At 79.8% G+C, this 978-nt stretch overlaps 1 protein-coding gene across 1 annotated transcript in view; it reads left to right on the top strand.

The window, feature by feature from the left end:
* MNEG_15850 (hypothetical protein) overlaps window positions 1-65 on the top strand; it is a gene marked incomplete at both ends in the record, with an annotated part of 2249 nt that extends 2184 nt beyond the window's left edge. Inside the window, one exon of the mRNA XM_014035679.1 lies at window positions 30-65. Within this exon, the coding sequence (XP_013891133.1) occupies window positions 30-65 (36 nt within the window). The remainder of the gene's footprint in view (window positions 1-29) is intronic.
* Window positions 66-978: the final 913 nt, after the last annotated feature.

Genomic DNA, 978 nt, shown 5'->3' with positions numbered 1-978 from the left:
GCCCCGGACGGGGGCGCGCGCCGCCGCAGCAGCGGCGGAGGGGTGCGCCGGCGGGTGACGTTTGAGGACGAGGGGGCAGCCGGCGCCGAGCGCGCGCCCGAGCTGCCGCGGGCGCGGCGGGTGACGTTTGAGGACGGGAAGTGCGGCGCGCAGGCCCTGCAGCAGCAGCAGCAGCAGCAGCAGCAGCAGCAGCAGCAGCAGCAGCAGCAGCAGCCGCAGGGCGCCCCGAGGCGGCGTGTCACTTTTGAGGACGAGCGGCAACCGCCGTGCGCGGAGGCGCCGCACGGCAACGCTCAGCAGCAGCAGCAGGCGCCTGGCGGGCCGCCGGCGGGGAAGGCCGCCGCAGGCGGGCGGGTCTGCGGCGGCGGGGCCGAGGCGCCGTTGCCGGCGCAGGCGCAGGCGCAGGCGCAGCGCAGCGTGGCTGCTTTTTTGAGACAGACCTCTTGGGAGGGTGGCCAGCTCTCACGGCGCCCGCCGACGCCGCGCGACGGCCCGGGCTTTGGCGCCCCCGGTGCACAGCATGCGCCTGCGCCGCCGCGCTCGCGGCCGGAAGAGCAGCAGCCGTGCGGCGGGCGTGCCGCCGCGGTTTCGCAGCCGGCGGGCGCCGCTTCCGCGGCGCTAGCGCTGGCGGGGCACAACCCAGACATCGCTGCGGACCTGCAGCAGGGCAGCTGGGGGCCCGGCGGCGCCAAGGCCGCGGGCGGCGGGCGGCCCCCGACGCCGGGGGCGACGCTGGGTCGCCCGGTCAGCATTTTTGCGGACGAGGGGGATGAGGAGGGGCCGAGCGCCGGCGGCGGCGCGGCGGGTGGCGGCGAGGGGCGCGGCGTGGCCGAGGGGTGGCAGCAGCAGGCGGAGGCCGCACGGCGGCGCTCCCACAGCCCTGAGGGCTCCTGGGTGGGAGGGCAGGGCCACCAGCCGCCCGGCGCCGGCGAGCGGCGCCGCCGCACGAGCCCGCTGCGCGGCGCCGAGGAGGCGGCG

Source organism: Monoraphidium neglectum, assembly GCF_000611645.1.
Source record: "Monoraphidium neglectum strain SAG 48.87 unplaced genomic scaffold scaffold05727, whole genome shotgun sequence".
In the NCBI taxonomy this organism is placed as follows: Eukaryota; Viridiplantae; Chlorophyta; class Chlorophyceae; order Sphaeropleales; family Selenastraceae; genus Monoraphidium; species Monoraphidium neglectum.
Note: the sequence above shows the minus strand (reverse complement) of the source record. Positions and strands in the feature narration are given on the sequence as shown.